Source organism: Phoxinus phoxinus (genome assembly GCF_949152265.1).
Source record: "Phoxinus phoxinus genome assembly, chromosome: 13".
Classification (NCBI taxonomy): Eukaryota; Metazoa; Chordata; class Actinopteri; order Cypriniformes; family Leuciscidae; genus Phoxinus; species Phoxinus phoxinus.
In genome coordinates this window covers 27,213,714-27,233,162 of record NC_136888.1, presented here as the reverse complement: position 1 = coordinate 27,233,162, position 19,449 = coordinate 27,213,714, and the positions used below count along the sequence as shown (strand labels likewise).

At 36.6% G+C, this 19,449-nt stretch overlaps 2 protein-coding genes across 3 annotated transcripts in view; both read left to right on the top strand.

The window, feature by feature from the left end:
• Positions 1-19,449, top strand: part of mboat2a (membrane bound O-acyltransferase domain containing 2a) — a 241,599-nt gene that overhangs the window by 69,787 nt on the left and 152,363 nt on the right. The window lies entirely within an intron of this gene.
• rnf144aa (ring finger protein 144aa) overlaps positions 1-19,449 on the top strand; it is a 29,528-nt gene that overhangs the window by 8,320 nt on the left and 1,759 nt on the right. Inside the window, exons 2-8 of one of the 2 annotated variants that reach the window (XM_079632785.1) lie at positions 5,453-5,603; positions 5,813-5,963; positions 6,948-7,052; positions 8,482-8,542; positions 11,675-11,885; positions 16,400-16,547; positions 16,756-16,845. In XM_079632785.1, coding sequence (XP_079488911.1) covers positions 5,829-5,963; positions 6,948-7,052; positions 8,482-8,542; positions 11,675-11,885; positions 16,400-16,547; positions 16,756-16,845 — 750 coding nt within the window. In that variant the 5' untranslated portion in view covers positions 5,453-5,603; positions 5,813-5,828. The remainder of the gene's footprint in view (positions 1-5,452; positions 5,604-5,812; positions 5,964-6,947; positions 7,053-8,481; positions 8,543-11,674; positions 11,886-16,399; positions 16,548-16,755; positions 16,846-19,449) is intronic. The other variant, XM_079632784.1, reaches the window with a different exon arrangement.

Genomic DNA, 19,449 nt, shown 5'->3' with positions numbered 1-19,449 from the left:
GTCGAGTCACCATTACCTGAGTTCGAGTCTGAGCCTCGAGTCACCAAAGAAGAGTCCGAGTCGAGTCACCATTACCTGAGTTCGAGTCCGAGTCGAGTCTCGAGTCCCCAGAGTTCAAGTCACCAAAGAAGAGTCCGAGTCGAGTCACCATTACCTGAGTTCGAGTCCGAGTCGAGTCACCATTACCTGAGTTCGAGTCCGAGTCGAGTCACCATTACCTGAGTTCGAGTCCGAGTCGAGCCTCTAGTCCCCAGTGTTCGAGTCTGAGTCAACAAAGAAGAGTCTGACAGAGCTTCTGACTAGGCATTGGTTGATAAACATCTGTTTCAATAGTAGATGTTGTAAACAGACTGTGTGGTCATACAGATAGCCGATACCGTTCAGTTTTAAAAAAATGCATAATCATAACCCCTTTAAAGAGACTTTAGTCAAAATTATCTTATTGTCTCATTGATGAAACCAATTGATATTTGTCTTATGCCACTCTAACATTCACTTGGTATAATGGCAGTTTAATGAGGTTATAGTTTTTGACAGGAAGCCAGGAATGACCTTTAGAGAAAGACAGACTCAGGGCTGATATAGGCTACTTCCTCAGCGAGTTCACACACACACAGCCTGCAGTCAGAGACCAGCTCAGCTTTATGAAAACACACTGGTTTTCCTTCATTTTGGGAAATTCCAATATTTTCACATCAAAACCTGTTTTACCTCCTTAGAACGTTACTTTATAATGTTGTTATGCAATTTAAATGGATTAATTCGGGTTTTTAGTGCTTTATTTCATATTTAAACAAAATAATATAGAATACTAATATCGTCCATTTATCAGCTATAACATGAAAATAGTTAATTCATTTTAAGTCGATTTCAATTTAATTTCTTCATGCACATTGTTTCAAAGCAGCTTTACAGAGAGATATTGCAAAAAATAACGATTGACTTTTCAATATTGACCAGAATTTTTATATTAGTACAATACATCTGTAGTCAAAAAGCTATTATTAAAATGGGTAGTCCAGCATTTTGATTGGATGAGCCATTCAAGGCGATTTGATATTCATACATGATTTTAATTCCATTTAAATGTGGTGCGTTGCTTTCCAACGATACACAGCCTACAGATATGCTTTTTTTATTGTTATGTTGGAATTATCATAATTATGACATGTAACATGTCAACATGTAAAATAAACAGTTAAATGTATTTAAGCATCTCTCATCTTTTTATTATAGCTGGTGAGAATTTTTTCTCTTCATTATTTTGCCAGAGCATATAGCATTAAGTTAATGAAATAATGTAGTGGTTAAATATTTTGTCGTTGCCATAGAAACTAATTATTCTGAGTCCAATGACGCGAACCGCTCAGAGTGAAATCTCAGAGTTGTCATCTCGTAATTACAGTAATTCAGACATGATGTGTGAACACAGCATTAGGCTATAATTAACCGCAATACTTAGTGGAGAAATTGTTTTTGTGTCTGTTATCATTAATAAATTAGATTATTTATTGAACATGGGTGCCTTTTATTTTATTGCCACCATTTTATACTTGTGCTTAACACACCGTTTTGGAAAAACAACTTGTGTTGAATTTAGATGTTCTGAGCAAATAACTTTGTTATTCAGTTCATTAACTGTTAGTTGTAGTTAAGCTCACAAACTGCTGGCTTTTTAGAAGAGAAACAATGTTAGCAGTTTATTTTGACCTTAGATTGAAAACTGGCAGGTTATTACATATGGAGGATTAGGAGTGACATTTCAAAATTTAGTGACTTAATAATTGAATAATTCAAGCATGTTTTATAATAATGTTTTATAATATATTAAAGTTAAAAAAATATTGTTTTAAATAAATGGACATTTAAACCACAAAACCAGTCACATGGGTCAATTTTTTTTAAATTGAGATGTATACATCATCTGAAAGTTGAATAAATATGCTTTCCATTGATGTGTGGTTTGTTAGGATAAGACCATATATTTGGTCAAGATACAACTATTTGAAAATCAGGAATCTGAGGGTGCAAAAAAGATCGAAACGGCACGTTTTTGCTCGCACCCTAAAAGGGGCAAATTTGACAAGCTATAATAAGACATCTGGGGGGTATTTCGATCTTAAATTTCAGACACATTCTGGGGACACCATTTATATTACATTTTGTGAAAATGGGCATAATAGGCTATGCCACCTTTTAAGCATATTAAAAACACCACATCATATAAACAGAATTAAAAGTTTGATTTTCACCACAGGGGGACTTTAATAAAAAGACGCTGCAGATGCTCAAAGTCTAGTGTGACTTTTGTATATTTGTATATAATTGTATATTACCTGCTGATTCATTATAATGTGGGGAAAAGCATTAAATTATGCCTGTTCTCATCCCAGTCTGGTGTGTTTTTGACATCCGACTGATCTCGTTTGGGCAATTATTATCTGAAAGTGTTATGAAGCCCTACAGTACTACAACACAATGGTTAATGGTGAAATATTTTATATTACGATAAATGAGGTTGAACTGTGCCCATGGGGCAGGTAAATGCTTCTGCTCTTTTCAAGGATGATTGAGTAGAACCCATAAGTCAGATAAAGAGAGTGAGGGAACATTGTGTTCATGTTTGTGGAGACTGGGGCATCCATATCTTGAAATATTCAGGCATGTACTTCTCAGGTTTCATTGTGAGACTGACCCATTTCTCTGAAAATAAATAATGGAGGGGAGACTTGGAGACCGGCACAAGACCTTTGGCTTTGAGAAGTTCCAGCTTCTGCACCTATTTCATATCTGAACATCTATAAGACTCTGTATAAGTAATACTCTCAATATGTACTAGTATGTTTGTGACCATTTGAGCAACAAAAAATTCCATTGGAAACTATTGTCTGCCAAAATACCATAGTAGTTACAATAGTTATTGTTGCTGCTTTAAAAGCATAAATGATAATATAATTTAAATCATCACATCCTAATCATTACAATGTTTGGTCTGGCATTTTGATGAAACATAACATATTATGATGGTTGTATAAAACTACATATTTTCTACATATAAGTATATGGGATGAACAATTTCATTTTAAGCCTTGTCACACTGTAGCCTTCAAGGTCAGACTGTACGGCAGTCAAGACATGTTAAAAACGGACGCACGCAACAAGACCCGTCCGGAGTTGTGCATCATCAATCCATGATATGTTCAGTGACGTAAGCTGCATTTACATGCGGAATAGAAATAGTGGCTAGCAAACAATCATATACTCACCCTCATGTCTTTCCAATCCTGTATGCCTTTCTTTCTTCTCTTGAACACATAAGAACATATTTTATTAATATTTATCTGATTTTGTCATGCAATGAAAGTCCAAAACAACTCTAGACCCCACTGACTTTTTGTATGGGCAAAAAACACAAAAGAAAGAAATATTGCATAGACATGAGTAAATGATAACAGAATTTTCATTTTTGTGTGAACAATCCCAAGTTGCATCGCATGAATTTTTGAGGGTATTTTTATAATGTTGTAAATCATATTGCAGCCCGAGCTCATGATAAATGATTGTTCTCTTCTGTTCAGTGATCTGATAAGAAACTGAAATGAGGGCATAGTGATGTTCTCTCCGAGGGCTGCATTGTTGAGGATTACTTGTGTTTTTCCTTGTTATTGTTTCTCTGTTGGAAAGTGATAATTGCTTTCTGAGTAATGCAGCTCAGTGAACTTTCTCGTGCACCGCCTTTTCTCACAGAACATTTGTCACTGCAGACCTAGACGACGGATGTAGTGGGTGGGTAAATTGGGAAGGAATGGTTAAGTTGAATCAGAACCTGAATCGTTAATTCCAAACAATTTCTATTAAAGATTATTTTGGGTTTGAAGAAGCGCACACACACACACACTCAAGAATCATTAAGTTCTGATTCATGAGATATATAGTTAATGTGGTCTCTTTTATCTGCTGCTCAGATGAGGTGGTAGCCTGAGAGAACGAGCATCAGAGATGGATGGATGTGGACGAGCAAGACAGGTTGTGACAGGTTGAAGGAAGAGTGATGTAAGACCTCTGAGCTCGACCAGCAAAATCAGCTTTCTTTGGCGTCTCTGTTCTTGAGATACTGGAGGCTGCGTTGGTGCATCATCAAGCCATCAGTACTTCACCCCGTTTGACTTATCAAGCGGAAACAGCCAGGACTTTTTGTGCAAATGACGAATGAGAGCTTAAGAGCCCTTTAACGTCTGTAGCACTAGGGATTTGTTTTTAATTCTGTGCTTATGCTCAGAGCAAATAACATTTGATTGTCTTATGCAAAGCCACTCTGCTCTCTGAGAAATGTCTTATACTTAAGGTGAGAGGTTAAGAAAAAGATTATAAGATGTGTACATGACAGATTTAATGAGAGTAAAACAGTATAGTCACATTTAGGAGAATTTCAGACATAAGTGTAATTTGCCAAAATCTCATGTTATTATTAAAGGCGAAGTGCTACGCACAGGCTATTTAGGATGACAAATAGTCTTCTCCACTCCTCAAATACATATGTAGTGTTTTTTGAGAAAATTATGAATTTAGTCAAAGAACCAGTTCTTTATTTACCCTTGCATTACAAACAAGCAGGCCGTCACAATTGTGGTGGGGTGGACTTCTGAGGTTTTACCGACAGTTTGATGACCCATTTGGAGTTACAAGGTTTAGTCACAAACTTTTTTAAATACTTTTTATTGGTTAAATATTTGCAAAACCCACATACAGACATAAAGGATGTCCAACCGTTATGATTAATGAAGAAAAAAGTGGGTGTGTGTGCTAAAAAGATATTTTGGCGAGATTGGCTTGATATGATTCTCTGATTGGTGGAGAATTCCTTGCACTTGATGATGCTCTGGCAAACTGGCTAAAAACCACTAACAACCACTCAAAACACCTAGCAATGTGGCATCAACTAGTTGTAGCACATTTCCATATAAAATATTTATGTAACAGGACAAAGCCAGAGTGAGTGAAATGTTTTATTTGATGTAGACATAGAAAGGTGACATAAACGGCACCTGCATGGTGTCAGCGCCTTCCCATAACTAGCACTAAACCTCAACTAATACATCACACAACTCTGCATCACTGACTGAAATGTCTAAAAGTATCCTGACTGATTCTCAGCATATGATATCCAACATAACCTGCCCGTTCCTCGACCTGCAGAAGCGGTTCCCTGCTCCCTCGTTGCTTAGCAGCCAAGCAGAGTGTTGACGTTCTCACAGGCACTTCCTGTAAACACTTAAGACACGAGCCTCTCTGTGCACAACAGCCCACTTCAGCGTGAGAAAATGGAAGTGTCTCATAGTCGAGACTTCCAAAAATATCCCTCTCTGAAAAACTGTAAAAAGAGGAGACGTAGGCAGAGAGTAATGTACTTTTTTTTTCTCTCTTTCTCTCTCTCCTACCCTTCTCATTTAAGGAGTACCACGCAGTGAACTCATCTTTCATTCAGCAGCAGAAGCCGAAAAATTGCTCCGTCTATCTGGTCCGACTTTTCATTCCATTACAGTCAGACTAGAATCCCGAACGCATCTCAGAAAACCTCTTCACGCTACAGAATATAAATGGGGGTAAATAATGTATTTGCCCCTTTCACCACCTAATTTGGTGGCTAATTTGATGTGCATTTAGAGAGCTGGTGTTTGTGATGCCGTGGATATAAGCGCTGAGAAGCACTTATCGGCACTTTAGATTGACAGCGGTTAAAAGCTTTGTGCCGTTTGTATAGGTGTATTAAACTGTGTAGGCTTTGTCTAATAACAGCCATTCTGTGTTTCAGCTCTGCAGCAGGCATCATGACCACAGCTAGGTACCGACCCACCTGGGATTTGGCCCTGGACCCACTGGTGACCTGTAAGTTGTGCCTGGGAGAGTTTCCCTTGGAGCAAATGACCACCATCACCCAGTGCCAATGCATCTTTTGCACCCTGGTGAGTACATCTAAATGGATTTTAGGGTTACATTTTTTTTTAAAGTTTAGAATAGATGAGAGATTTCCACAAAGATTTAAAATAATGTGTGCTTTCAGCCATATTTTATGAATATCTCTATATTTAATTTCTGTCTTTAGGTTTCACTGTTATAGGAAAGGAACGTCTCAAAATAAATGAGTGGGATTCTTACATAAGCCTCAGACATTTTGAAATGTGTCTATATATAAGCACAGTTCACAGCTATAGACGGAATATCCACGGGCCAACTGAACTGTTTTTTAAATTTATTTCAGAAATGTGATTCATAGTCCATTAATAAACAGTCTTATTCAACCCTATGAGGTTTGCTGTTTTGACTTTCCCTTTGCTGTGTTGTTGTACTGATTTAAGAGCAGTTTTATGTATATCTTGAGGTTGTAGGCAACATTTGGGGAAAGGAAGCTGCTAGAGTAGGGTAAAGGGAAAACATCTCCTCATCTGACTCTGAGAAGCCTTGTCTTGCTTGTGTCTTAGCTCACTAGATACAAAACTGTCTTTGTGTCTTAAGCAAAGCATGTTTATGGAAACAACTCATTCAGACTTTGCCTTGCCAAACATTCCTAAAAGCTCAAATACACAATTAGTTTTTGGTGTGTTCAGATGAAAATTATTATTATTATTTTGTTCTTATTATTATTATTTTTTAATACAATATGTTTTGTTCACAGCCTATTAAAACCGTGAGTTTGCAAATTGCTAACAATGAAGGATAATTAGTCTTGGACAAGTGACTGCGTCTTCATTAGATTGAGATGTTATACAGCGTAATTTGTTTTGAGGAAGTTAACAGTGCATTACAAGTGGTTTTGTGCTTCTGTACTCACACTCTCACTGAGCAAATTAAACACAAAATTAACTGCAGAATTTGTTTACACATAATGTATTTTTCCATATTTTCTATTTTATGAACTTATTTTTTTATGTCTTATTATCCTTTTAAAGTGCCTGAAGCAGTATGTGGAAATTCTCATAAAAGAGGGCTTTGAAACGGCCATCAGCTGTCCAGACTCAGCCTGTCCAAAACGTGGACATTTACAAGAAAATGAGGTAATGTCAGCATACACTACCGTTCAAAAGTAACATCTGCATCACTGCATGATGAAGCCTGTAAAAGGCAGTTAGAATCCCCCTAAAATGCAAGATATTGGGGCAAAAATGCCCCTGTATGTGTTTTTGTCTCATATTTATATCATACGATATAGTTAAGCAATATCATACACGAGCAACAACTGCAAAGTCTTCTATTCAAATGCTAAAACAAAAAAAATGCTGTTCTTTTTTAACTTTTTGTTAATCAGAGAATCCTGATAACAAATTACAGTTTCCACAAAAAAATATAAAGCAGCACAATTGTTTTTAACATTGATAGTAATAAGAAATTTTTCAATAATAACATGAAATCAGCATATTAGAATGATTTCTGAAGGATCATGTGACGCTGAAGACTGGAGTTATGATGCTGAAAATTCAGCTTTGTCATTACAGCAATAAGTTACATTTTAAAATATATTCACATAGAAAACAGTTGTTTTAAAATGCTGTTTTTATCGTAATTTTTAAAAAAACGTCACAAGATCTTACACAATTATCAAAATTTTGGATGCTAATATACATATTCCTGCATTTTGCACAGCTTTTTAATGCTACATATTTATTATTATAAAACAGAGTTGTGATTGGTCTACTGATAGGATAGCATTCATGTCAGGGGCTTTAATTTTACTATCAGGGTTTTTAAACAAAGGGCCCTTACGATACAGATAACATACAGAACTATTCACTAATTAATAACTGTGTCTAACTAATGATCTGTTAAGCATTATATAATGTAGTTATGTTAATCTTGGTGGGGAGTCTGAAGAGGATGAATTTGTCAGGATTAAAGGGGTTTTAATTTTTTTTAACAAACGCTGCAATAGTCATTGCATCTAAAACAACAAATACTTAACCGTCCAAAAAAAAGTCCTAAAATGGACCTTCATCTCATCAAGAGGAGATTAAAGCTCTTTTAGCATAAAATGGATGCTGAAACCTCTCCACTCTGACTCTCCCCTCGGTGTCTTGCACCACGAAATCCTTCCAAGTATGAGGTCAGTCCGAGGGCAGGGTTCCTCCTCGGCGCTGCAGGCTCATTGTGAGGATGGCTGGCTCGTTCAGTATCAAAGCAGCTAAACCAGATGAATCAGACCCAGATGCAAAGCATCAGAGCAACTAATGTGCCTTTTCCCCCTGCAATCCTTAAAGCTGAAGTATGTCTTTTCTGCAACTCTAGAATCACCAGAAAATTCAACATGCATATTCCTGCTGTGTTGTTTGATCTCAAGACAGTGATTAGATTAGAAGCCGTATATGTTGTCAGATGTGTGTTTACCCAGATCAAATTGAATGCTAAATGCAATATCTGCAAAGCGAAGAGTGCTTTTGTATCCATCCACGTTATTTAATAATTGCTTTTTTCACTTTCTTTCTCTCTCAGATTGAATGCATGGTGGCCACAGAGATAATGCAGAGGTACAGGAAGCTGCAGTTTGAGAAGGGTAAGTGGAAAGAGGCCGTGTGTGTGTGTGTGTGAGTGTGTGCGTGTGCGTGTACATGTTGATGGTGAGCTCCATTCTTGCTGTCCTAGATGACTCAGAGTGACTCACTGTAGACAAATAGGCCAGTGCAGGTGTGAGGATGAAAGGGATGTGAGTGGACCTGCACTGGACTCGTGTAAGTCCAGCTGACCTTATGCTGTCACAGAATGGAGGCTTTTAACTGTACTGTGTTTTTCTTCAATGAGAGCCTGACACTGTTTAACTGTACCTCATTATTTTTTCTCATTATCATTTGCGCAGTTTTGATGCAAACAAGTTACAACTTAGCCTTATAAAGGGGCACTAAGGTACAACTTGCGCACTACTAAACATTTTTGCATAGCACCAATTAAACTTGTTGAAACGTGACTACGGTACATATAAAATAAATATTTACGGAATTGTCTCCAACCAAGATAATTATAAATCATCAGATTAATTAAACTGTTTCAATAAGCTCTTGTTTTAACTGACAGACTTTAATCCTTAAGACCTATGTGATGTTGACATTTACACCCACATGCAGAGGTCGAATATTCAAACTGTTTATTAATTTTTCTACCCCTCAACGAAAAACAAAAAATCGAGCTGAATTCTTGTTTTTTTTGTGTGTGTTTTTTATAAATAAAAAGGAGCCGTTTTCTTATTTTTCTACTTTCGATATTATAAAACAAATGACTGAACGAATGATACACGGATAATTCACAAGGGTTAAGAACAAATGGTGCAGCCAAATTAAGTATAGAGTTACAAACTAGCTAGTAGTACCTCTAGTGGACTCCTATTTTATAAACGGCTGTTGGAACCCTATTCCACTAAGAATTAGTTACGAACCCAAGGTAAACTATAAACCGCTTTAAAATCCAGAATGACATTAATCCCGGATAAAAAAAATACCAATGGCTAACAATTTGAAGTGTGAGAGGGACAACTTCATACCTTTGGCACATTTTCCAGAGCATATCTTCATAATTCAGAGTTTAAAGCATTGCAAACCCTTTATGAAAATTACAAGTGTGAAACCCAGGGTTAAAATAGACTTAACCCAGGATTTTAAAAAGAGTTAAGTGTAAATGAAGACTCTTTGTGTTTCCGCTCTGTCTGTATGCTGACCTGAAATGCTTTTTAATTGTAACAAATGTAGCTTCTAGTCAGAAATCTCCTAGATTAAAAGACTAATAAAGAGTAAATTAGACTATTGCTAATTGGATAGGCTTGATCGAAAGCATGAAGGTTCCCTTACACAGATAAGATCTGAGGTTCTGTGCCATATACCTTCTCTTTCATCGTTTTCTTCAGTAGGGGATCCCAGGCTCTGATAGTCTCCAGTTGTTTGAACCACAGGATACATTTGCTAGAGAGATATTCTCTGTCCACCCCCTCCAGTGCGTTACATTTCTCTGTCCACCCCCTCCAGTGCGTTACATTAGCCCATTTTGAAAAAGACATAAGGGAGGGAAATAAATGTAGTTACGTGTTGCAGTTGTTCCGATGCTATCTGGCCCTGTTTACACCCGATATTAAGATGAATTTTAGTCGATCAGATCGCAAGTAGACGAGGGAGGCACATTCCCGTTTATACCTGGTGTTTTAATTTGTCTCTATTATCCACTTTCAACCTCTTCTGATTTCTCAGGGTCTATGGGTGGGTAAATATATGGCCTTTTTCAGATCATTCGATCTAATGGATGAAATCAGGTCACGCAATTTACACGACCGGAGACTACGGAAACACACACACACAGAGCTACAGCTTTCATTTCTGATCTGATATCCGCAAGACCACGCTGAACACTGTGAGCGCGTGTTAGAAATCAGAAATGGTAAGAGAACATTGTGCAAGTTTCTCATCTTCAAACCAAACTTTTAAATCCAGACAAAGTTTAAATCCAGTCTGGCTAGTGCGCTTCCCGTAATATTTACACATTAGGTCAGTAGGTGGAAAGTAGGTGGTTTTGAACGCATTTAACCACATGAGTGTCTACACTATGAAAGCAGTTTTAAATCAGTTTTAAGTGGACAAACTTGCATTTTACACCTGTATGAAGCGTCATCCACTTGTGATCCGATCTACCAAAACGCATATTAAAACCAGGTGTAAACAGGACCTCTGTTTCTCCTTACTTTGTTTTCAAGGTTTTCATGCTTTCATATGAGGACCATGGAGGCAACACCCTCATAAATGAGAGATTTACATAGAGAGTGTAAAAATGCGTTCATTTAGCCCATCAGTGTTCCGGGAAACTGGAGTGGACTGGTGGTTATAATATATACACGCTCCTGCATGGCCTGCCGTGTCAGATAGAGAGGCTGAGCGCGAGTGTGTTTAGTTTGTGAGAGATTTGCAGTGCACGTGAGGACATACAAAAAAGCATGCCATCCTGACACAAGACAGCCGATATTACTGAAAGGCCTCTTTCTAACATAATTGCCCCCAACCACACATTACATAACCATAGCCATACAGCATGCCACTAACTGGCCTTTTATGCATTCATCAGGCAGATGAGCAAGTATGAAATGGGTAGTTACATCTCTAAATTCTGATTAGAGCAACAATCAAAGGCGTATATAGGGACTAGATAATCATAGAGACTTGGAGTGGACCGTTTTGGTGTGGATCAGTAAGCAACTCAAGACATATAGAAACCACCTCAAAATCACCTCGCAAGGCCCTAGCAGAATGAATTAGCAACTGCATAGCTACACCCAGACATCCAGATCTTTCGCACAAACAAGCACCACTCACGTCTTATCGGAATACGTGAATGTAGCTACAACTAAATGTTATTATTTATTGAACAACTTTGTCTCCGCCACCTATTGTGCCCAGTCGTACAATCACTGTAACGCACAGGCCTCATGCAGCTTTTTGCTTTAATGACATCTAATTGAACTAATGAATTTATGCAAAGCTATGATAAGTAGCAGCTCTGGGATCTCGTTCCTGGGGCAGATGAGGCCGAAGCCGCTCTTTTCTATTACCCCTCCATCTCAGATGGTGTAACCATGGTGACCTGTCAGCCTGCATCAGCTGGAAGCAGCCTAAAATAAACACTCACGGAAACTGCGTGTGATCTCTCATCTCTACAGAGGTGTTGCTGGACCCAAGCCGGACCTGGTGCCCGTCCTCCACGTGCCAGGCCGTGTGCCAGCTGAAGGAGTCTGACACGCCGCTTCCGCAGTTGGTGCGGTGCAGCGTTTGCACACTTGAGTTCTGTTCCGCCTGCAAGGCCAGCTGGCACCCGGACCAAGACTGCCAGGAGAACGTTCCCATCACCTCGTTTCTACCCGGAGAAAGCAGGTACTGTTGTCTTTTAAAGGTTCAGTACAAGCTGTGCTTAAATGACAGCACTTGTGGCATACTGGTGATTTTTACTTGTCTCTCCTTTAATAAAAAGCTACATTTGTGGGTTACCTTAAGGCACTTAAAATATGATAATATCCAATATAATTTTTTTTTTTTTGCCATGACAACATAATGACTAAAACTGACTGTAAATTAACCAACCAAAAATTAAAGGGACCAACTTTAATATACAAGTTTTAAGAGAAGAATTAATGTAAGGGGTTTTATAAAATTCTACATTGCCATTCAAAAGTTTGGGGTCAGTAAGATTTTTGAAAGAAATGTATATTTTTATTCAGCAAGGATGCATTAAATTTATAAAAATTGACTGTAAAGACATTAGGCCAACAAGTCAAAAGAGATTTCTATTTCAAATAAATGCTGGTCTTTTGAACTTTCTATTCATCAAAGAATCCAGAAAAAAACATCTTGGGTTTCACACAAATATTAAGCAGCACAACTGTTTTCAACCTTGAGAATAATAATATTGATATTATTGATAACAATTAGAAATGTTTCTTAAGCAGCCAGCAAATCAGCATATCAGAATGATTTCTGAAGGATCATGTGACACTGAAGACTGGAGTAATGATGCTGAAAATTCAGCTTTGCCATCACAGTAATAATTTACATATTAATATATATTCAAATATAAAACAAATAATACAATTAATAATATATAATAATATTTTACAGTATTACTGTAACGCTTAGATCCACATGAGACAAAGATGATTATAAAATAACATAAGATTTATTATGAACTCAGAATAGCCAGCCAACATACGAAACCGTGTGCTATATTGCACAGACAACAACCGACCATGAACTGAGGGACCAAAGGAACATTAGTGGTACAAACAAGGTTAATAAGGAGACACACCTGAACTAAGAAGACTAATCATCAGTAACCATGACAACTCATAAGTGGCTGGAAACTAGACAAAGGAAACATGTGACTGAATGAAATCAAAACTATCTGAACGTAACTGTGACCATTACTGTTTGTACTGTATTTTTAATCAAATAAGTGCACTCTTGGTGAGCATTGAAGACTTCTTTCAAAAACATTAAAAAAATCGTACCAACCCAAACCTATTGAATGGTAGTGTGTTTCTCGTTTCTGCTTTCAAATGATTTCAATGCTTTTCCACTGAAAATTGGCTCCATTCACTTCATTTGTGTCTCATGTAACCCTTTTTCTATAAAGAAAATAAGGGGCGAGTCCAAATTAATTATTTTTGGGGGTACACTGTGCCAAAAATGCTGTAGATTGAGGTTATCTTTTATCTGAGGTTATCCTATCCTGAACTATTCCTTTAAGTCTTTCTCATCTTGTCCTCATTCATCAGCAGATACGCTCTTGAAGTATAGTTTTGTCTCTTTGATGTGCGTTTAAACACTCCCATCCTCCCTGCTGGTCGGTGTGTGTATCCAGCTGTCACGATGAGGCATGTACAGTGTAATGATGTTCGATGTTGATGAGTCGACATGAGATTTGAAATAAAATGCCTCAATCTGTCAGTGTTTTTCTGCCTTATTGAACATGCTCATCATTCAGTCGAAGAATGGATCTTCAGCTTCTAGACGTTGAAGAGTGATTTTTTTCTCTCTCTCTGCTCAGTAAGCCAGAGATGCATGCACAGGTGTTATTTGACATTCATGTCACACGCACACTTTATTCCAAAGCAAAAGCATCATCGAGCGGAGTTTCTGATCCTTGATCTTGGGTCTTACAGGACTGAAAGAAGTGAATCGCTTCACTAATACACACTAGTCATAATACTCCAAAAAGCCTGTCAAGTTTACAGCTCAATTTCTGTATCATTTCATGTTTGAGATTGCGCCTAAACTCCTAAGTGTATCTCAGAGTGAGAGAATCACAGAATAGACAGCATGAAATCAAAATGGACCCCATTTACACTTTAAACAGACTGTTGTTTCCTCAAGGAGCAATGAGCTGACCTGACTCTTAAAAAAAGTGTAAATAATGTAAACTAAATTTAAAAAGAAAACATTTCATGGCCTCCCTAAGAACTCAAGCAATGGCCCTGCATGGAAAAAAAATGTTTTTAGGTTATTTGACTTTTTTTTACAATGTACTTGAAGAGATGCCTATAATTTTTTTATTTCTTTTTTATTCAAATGTTTTCTTTGCTACTTGTGTAACCAGGCAGGGCTCAACAATACAGATCTTATTATTTTTATATTTTTATATATATATATATATATATATAGATGCATGCTATTTTTGCTTAAAAATATAGTTTTATTTATTTATTTTTCTTACGGATTTGTTTTCTACAAAAAAGAACATTTGCAACAAGCATGAAATAATATAGCGTCATTGCTGGAAAATTATAACATTACGATGCAAAATATCACCGATTTTAGTGTTTTTAGTGTTTCACATAACAGTCATTTATGCTATTTTTGTGTTAGTCAGTTAGTTATGTTGGTCACAAATCATCAGAATTTGCTATAGCAATGTGGAATACATCACAGAAAGCCAAACATTAAGTTTACAGGGCATAAAAAATGGATCAGTGAATGCAAAACTTTTATTGGCAACTAGCCTAAAACTCTCTCACACTGGCCCCAGGCCAGCAGCCATCCTTGAGCTATAAAATAATATTACTTCTATATTTGCTTATTAATAATATTCCCACTTATCATAATAGAATCAAATCTGATGGACAAAATCAAGTCTCTACATGATTTCTTGATGAGTTTTCCATAATATTGTGAAATCATGTTGTCCTTGTGTGTGTGTGTGTGTGTGTGTGTGTGTGTGTGTGTGTGTGTGTGTGTGTGTGTGTGTGTGTGTGTGTGTGTGTGTGTGTGTGTGTGTGTGCGCTCGTGTGTGCACTCGTGTGTGTGTGTGTGTGTGTGTGTGCCATGATACTTTTTTTCAGAATTCTTTGATGAATAGAAAGTGCAAAAGAACAGTGTAAAAGTCATTTCTATCAATTTAATCCATCCTTGCTGTAGAAAAGTTTTTTCTTTTTTTAATCTAAAACATTTGTGTATATAACTCAAACAGTAGTGTATAATCAAATCATAAATAATCATATTACTACTATTATTCAGATTTTGACTAGTACTTCACTAAAGTGCGGTGTTGCAGTACTGTGAGTCAGATGCAGTTGTAAGGAGGAGCTCCTGCTGTTTAACGGGCTATGAGAGGTTTGCTGCGCAGTGTCACTTCTCTTAGATCAATAGACTGGGAATTGTCCTGGAAATGAATGGGCTTGTACTTGTCAGCTTGGTCCCTGTGGGTCAGGCTCTTCATTACCAGTGAACACTGTCCCTGGCCCACAACACTTTAGTAAAAGAGATGGGCCTGTCTGCGTGGAAAAAAGATCAACTGTAGAAATCTGTACTAGAAATCAAATTTACCAGTACCGTATTTACATTTTTTTTTTTTGTCCTGTGAAAAGGGATTGTTTTTAGAGATGCACCGATACTAAATTTCTCAGCGAAAATGATCAATTATTATTCCGAATGATATCTGCCGATACTGATAGTTTGCTTTTCTTAAGGGGAAAAAAAGGTCTCAACTAATGCTGTAAACTGTACAGGGAACCCTCTCATTTGGTGCATTACTATAATAGTACAGGTTAAAATTAACAACAGAGCACAAACTATTATATTCAACTGCTAGTTATTTTCAGATATAATAACACTGAAATAATTAAAAGCTGAAATGTTTGTGTGTACTCATTTGCACATAAAGTAGTTTTCATAAACACCTGTCTTCAAACATACATTTATCTTCAAACAGTCAATAAGGTCTTCTCTAGTTTATTTATAGCTAATTATCTGTGAACATTGAATAACTTTCCTAAGGTAAATGCAATGTTTAGTGACATATTGTTCACAAGCTGTTTTATTGACGTGTCTCGTGTGGTTGAGTGAATACATGAGACGCGATTCATTTCAGTAAGTTGTACTGTATCTTTCAACATATCTTTTAATTGTTCATGCATGTTTTTTCGTGCTACAGTATTAAAGTGTAAGAAAAGCAATCTCACATCACATTTAAAGGGATAGGTCACCCAAAACTGAAAATTATTATTATGGATTTTTTTCTTCTTTCAAAAATCGCATCCCTTCACTTTTAGAAGGCCTTTATTAACCACCTGGAGCCGTATAATTACTTTTATGATGGATGTTGGGTTTATGTTGGGTTTCAAAAAACAAGGTACTATTCACTCCTATTATAAAGCTGGACATTTTTTGGGTGAACTAACCCTTTAAATGTGACGTGAGATCGCTGTAGTGCCCGGGTTTAAGTGGCAGCGTGGACTGGAGCGCGAGTCTTGTCTTCCACTTTAATACTGTAGCACAAAAAAACATGCATGAACAATTAAAAGATATGTTGAAAGATACAGTACAACTTACTGAAATGAATCACGTCTCATTTTCGGGTGAACTAACCGTGCTACTCTTTTCTTTGTTTTTTTTAGTTCATTTTTTAAAGCTGATGATGACGATGCCCCCATCAAACGCTGTCCTAAATGTAAAGTCTACATAGAGAGAGACGAGGGCTGTGCCCAGATGATGTGTAAGAACTGCAAGCATGCTTTCTGCTGGTACTGCCTGGAGTCTCTGGACGTGAGTAAACAGCGTCCAAAATATCTCAGCTTAACACTCTTAACGTCATGCTGCTATCTTACTGTATTTTTATTGGCCATGCGCGCGCCACTGAGGCGGCATGTTAGTCCTTCAATCAAGGCCGTAAATGCAACAGTGCCCTTCATGCAGCTGTCCCGAACACCCACGTAGATAATGACCGGCCTCTTGTAAACTGTGTGTTTGACAGGACGACTTCCTCCTGATCCATTATGACAAAGGACCCTGTCGGAACAAATTAGGCCACTCCAGAGCCTCGGTGATCTGGCACAGAACACAGGTGGGTGCTCATGGGAAGAAGCACACGTTTTCTTACTTATTTTCTTTTCTCTGCAGTGTTCGAAACGAGTACACGTGCATCTACACGTGACCAAGTCATAGGCATCCATTCAGACACAAGTGTTTGTTCATGAAGTAGGTTGTCTGGTTGGAGCAGGTGATACCTGCTGTTTCACAGGAGATTATATGTGAGGAGGTCTCCTTGGGACAAATTCACTAAAATTATTCATCAAATGATGGAGAAGAGCAGTAGAATCTGCCATTATATTTAGAACAGTTTAGACTAGCACATCTTAAAAGGCCAACTCGGGTACTCCCACCTCCCTTCCTTTTTCTTTTGTTAGACTAAATAATGATAGGAGAGTATCACATTTGAAAAGGCTGATTTAAAAATAATAATACTAAGAAAATATCAACCTCTTTCTTGGATTAAAGGCATATACAAAAAAAATTTCAACACAAGGCTCATTAGTCCCACTGTCCATTATGTATTTCTTAATAGCTTTGAAAAAATACATTTTCTTATGGTAAAATGAGCACAAATAGTGTTGGGGAAAAGCCTTTAAGCGATGTCATTAGGAACTGTGAGAAACATAGTATGCAGAAAAGTCTGTTTAAACCCTCCAAAACTTTACTCCTAATTTCCTTACTTGAAATATGACACAACTTAATAAAAAATAAAAAAATTATATATATATATATATATATATATATATATATATATATATATATATATATATATATATATATATATATATATATATATATATACATGCATATATACACAGTGTATATATATACTGTATGTATGTATATATATATATGTGCATATATATGGTTTACAGCATATCTTTATGAAGTTGTGTTATGTATAGGTATATTTACATAAGATAATATATATTGGCATTTCATGACAATTAAAGATTTATTGAAATAAGAATGTGGAAAGATCTCTAAAAAATGTATAATTCATAATAATGTTTCATTTATAATTATTATTCGAAGTACTTTTATTATTAAATATGTATTAATATTAATCATGGTACCATTTGTTATTCTATGGTACATTTAGCTGATTTACAAAAAAACTTATCAGGAATATTTTAATTACAGGATTAATTTACCATTAATATTTTTGTCATTTATAATAATGACAGTTTTGAGGGGAAATGAATGAATGGAATTATGAAAATGTGTCAATGCAAAAAAAAAAAAAGAACTTAATGATAATTTTTTTCTTTTTGCAATATGTTTCTTTTGTTTTTCTTTTAATTTGAAGTTGAATGTGTAATTCTGATGCCGTTATTCACATTATAAACCTTGAGTTTCACACGCTCGTCGTTTCATATGCTGAACATAATGTCGAAAAGGTGAGATGGCCCTGAAACTATGGAGAGCTTTCAGTACTTTTGCACAAAGACATCTGTTGCTCTGCAGGGAGGAGTGAGTCATGTTAAGCTTCGTAAGAGCGCCACGGCTCTGCTCCAGCCCTATAAGTTTGAATTTTACAACGTTTCAGCCGAGCAGCATCAGAAATTTGATTCTTTATGAATTAGTAAAGACGGTGCTGCCGGTCCAGGGTTTGAACCTCGGGGTTTGGCAACACTCTTCCATTACGCCACTCTACTCTCCTCCTCTCATGCCATTCCACACAAGAGCTCTGAGGGAAAATAGAGTCATAAAATGGTGGGACATTTACATAGAAACAGAAATAGTGTGCAACGCTATAATTTGTCCCATGATGAATGGGTATTGTCATCTTCGGAATGCTGAGAAGATTCCGCATGGAGGAATAGAGGTCTATTGTATCCTATTCCCTGTTCAGAATTCAGAGATTGTTTTGCATCCAGAGAAAATTGGTTTTACATGGTGCTCCTACAGTGATGTGAAATATGTGTAATTTTGTTGGCCCATGACGTTGACAGATTCTATATAGTTCATGCATAAGATGAACTCAATCTCTGTTCCATTTTGTAACAGTTTTAAATTCTAAGGATCTGACGCCCCTATGTGGTGGAAGATGATGCAGCATCAGAACAGTGGATTTTTGTTTACTTTTTAGTTTTATTTTTGTTCCGTTTATTGCTTTAAATGATGGCAGAGTAGAAAGAGTACTAGCAAGATTGGGAAAGAAAATGTGTTTATATATTGTCTTGCTTTTACTAAAAAAAAAAACATAAGTTATTTATCTTGTGATCATTTGAATTTAAATAAGAAACAAAATGACTCCAAGTTACGCTTTATTTTAAGATGTCCTTGTTAGAGTGTAATTATACATTTAAATACTGCGTGATATTAATAAACTACATCCTATAGGGCTGGTTAGGATTGGGGTTTGGTTTAGAGTTAGTTGTGTGTAATTATGCATCATTTACTCTTATTACTATAGTAACTTCCTACATGTAACATGTGTAACAATGACACTGTAAAATAAAGTGCTAAAACTCAATATATTAAGGAAAATTTCAATGAAACGTAAAGATTCTGTCATAACTTACTCATCCTCACCACTCACCAAATTTTTAAAGAATTTTCCACAGTTTTAAAACTGATATTTCAAAGTGGCCATATACAAACAACAAAAACATGAATTTATTCAACAATA